Source organism: Alexandromys fortis, unplaced genomic scaffold (genome assembly GCF_014885135.2).
Source record: "Alexandromys fortis isolate MF-2015 unplaced genomic scaffold, M_Fortis_MF-2015_v1.1 scaffold_25, whole genome shotgun sequence".
NCBI classification, from domain to species: Eukaryota; Metazoa; Chordata; class Mammalia; order Rodentia; family Cricetidae; genus Alexandromys; species Alexandromys fortis.
In genome coordinates this window covers 3,142,714-3,144,261 of record NW_026067904.1, presented here as the reverse complement: position 1 = coordinate 3,144,261, position 1,548 = coordinate 3,142,714, and the positions used below count along the sequence as shown (strand labels likewise).

Genomic DNA, 1,548 nt, shown 5'->3' with positions numbered 1-1,548 from the left:
CATTGGGGAAAGCTTTGGAGTTTCAAGAGCTCAACAGTTTCCATTTAGCTCTTCCTCTGCCTCCTGCTGTGGATCAGGATGTACATTCTCGGCTACCATACCCTGTCTGCCTACTGCAATGCTCTCCATTGTGATGGTCTTGGACTTACCCTCTGAAACCGTAACGCCCCAATAAACTCTTCTGTGTATCAGTTGCTTCGGAAAGGAGTATCTTAGCACAGTAATAGAATAGTAACTAGCACATTGGTATAACAATTACATCTCATTAAGACTGTTTAGGGCTGCTAAAATCCTCAGTACGCAAAAGAGTCATCTATCATATCTTTCTTTACAATCTTTCTGCCTCCTCTTCCACATAGAGCCCTGAGACTTGAGGGGAGGAGTTTGATAAAGACATACCATCCGTACATTGTCTGGTCATGGGTCTCTGTGCTAATTGTTATTTAGTGCAAAAAGAAGCTTCTCTGATGAGGGTTGAGTGATGCACAGATCTATGGGTATAGCAATATGTCAGTAGGAATCATCTTATTCCTATGTTCTTTTAGCATAATAAAAGTAGTAGGTTCTCCCTGAAGACAGAAATTTCTGTCCTGCCCAGTTCTGCAGCTGTTCAGTCCCAAAGAAACACACAGAGGCTTTTGGCCATGGTAGCCTTATTTCAACAACTCGCCAACATGACAAACATAAAGGGAAAGAGGAGGGGCACTTGCTGTATGTTCTCTAGGCCCTTTAGGAAACATGGAGTTGTTCCTTTGGCCACACACATGCAAATCTACAAGAAGGATGATAATGTGGACACCAAGGGAATGAGCACTGTTCAAAAAGGAATGCCCCATAAATGTTACCATGGCAAAACCAGGAGAGTCTACAGTGTCACCCAGCATGTTGTGGGCATCATTGTAAACAAGCAAGTTAAGAGCAAGATTCTTGACAAGAGAATTAATGTGCGGATTAAACACATCAAGCACTCGAAGAGCAGAGACAGCTTCCTGAAGCAGGTGAAGGAGAACGACCAGAAGAGAAAGGAAGCCAAAGAGAAGGGTACCTGGGTTCAGCTGAAGTGCCAGCCTGCTCCACTCAGAGAAGCAAACTTTGTGAGGACTAATGGGAAGGACCCTGAGCTGCTGGAGCCCATTCCCTATGAATTCATGGCCTGAAGTACAAAAACAAATAAAAGACCTGGACCATAAAGGGTTTTTTCTTTTTTAGAAAGAAAGAAAGAAAAAGAGAGAGAGAGAGAGAGAGAGAGAGAGAGAGAGAGAGAGAAAGAGAGAGAGAGAGAGAGAAAGAAAGAAAGAAAGAAAGAAAGAAAGAAAGAAAGAAAGAAAGAAAGAAAGACAGACACAGAGGCTTATATTGTTTGGTCTATTAGCTCAGGCTTATTATTAACTACCTCTTACAACTTAAATTAACCCATAATTCTTGTCAATGTTTTGTCATGTGGCTTGGAACCTTTTCTCATTGAGGCATTCTCATCTTGTTTCCTCTGCATCTGGCTGGTGACTGTGTCTCTGCCTTTCCTTTTCCCAGAATTATTCTACTCTGGTT

The 1,548-nt window shown here is 42.2% G+C and overlaps 1 protein-coding gene across 1 annotated transcript; it reads left to right on the top strand.

Annotated features, from left to right (window-relative positions):
* Window positions 1-674: 674 nt before the first annotated feature.
* On the top strand, window positions 675-1,157 carry LOC126497100 (60S ribosomal protein L21-like). Its single transcript, XM_050134945.1, has one exon. It carries the CDS (start codon window positions 675-677, stop codon window positions 1,155-1,157), a length of 483 nt encoding a protein of 160 aa, XP_049990902.1.
* The last annotated feature ends 391 nt before the right edge of the window (window positions 1,158-1,548 follow it).

Bases quoted from the DNA above. Each gene is read 5' to 3' on its own strand.
- LOC126497100 (XM_050134945.1), top strand. From the start codon at position 675: ATGACAAACATAAAGGGAAAGAGGAGGGGCACTTGCTGTATGTTCTCT.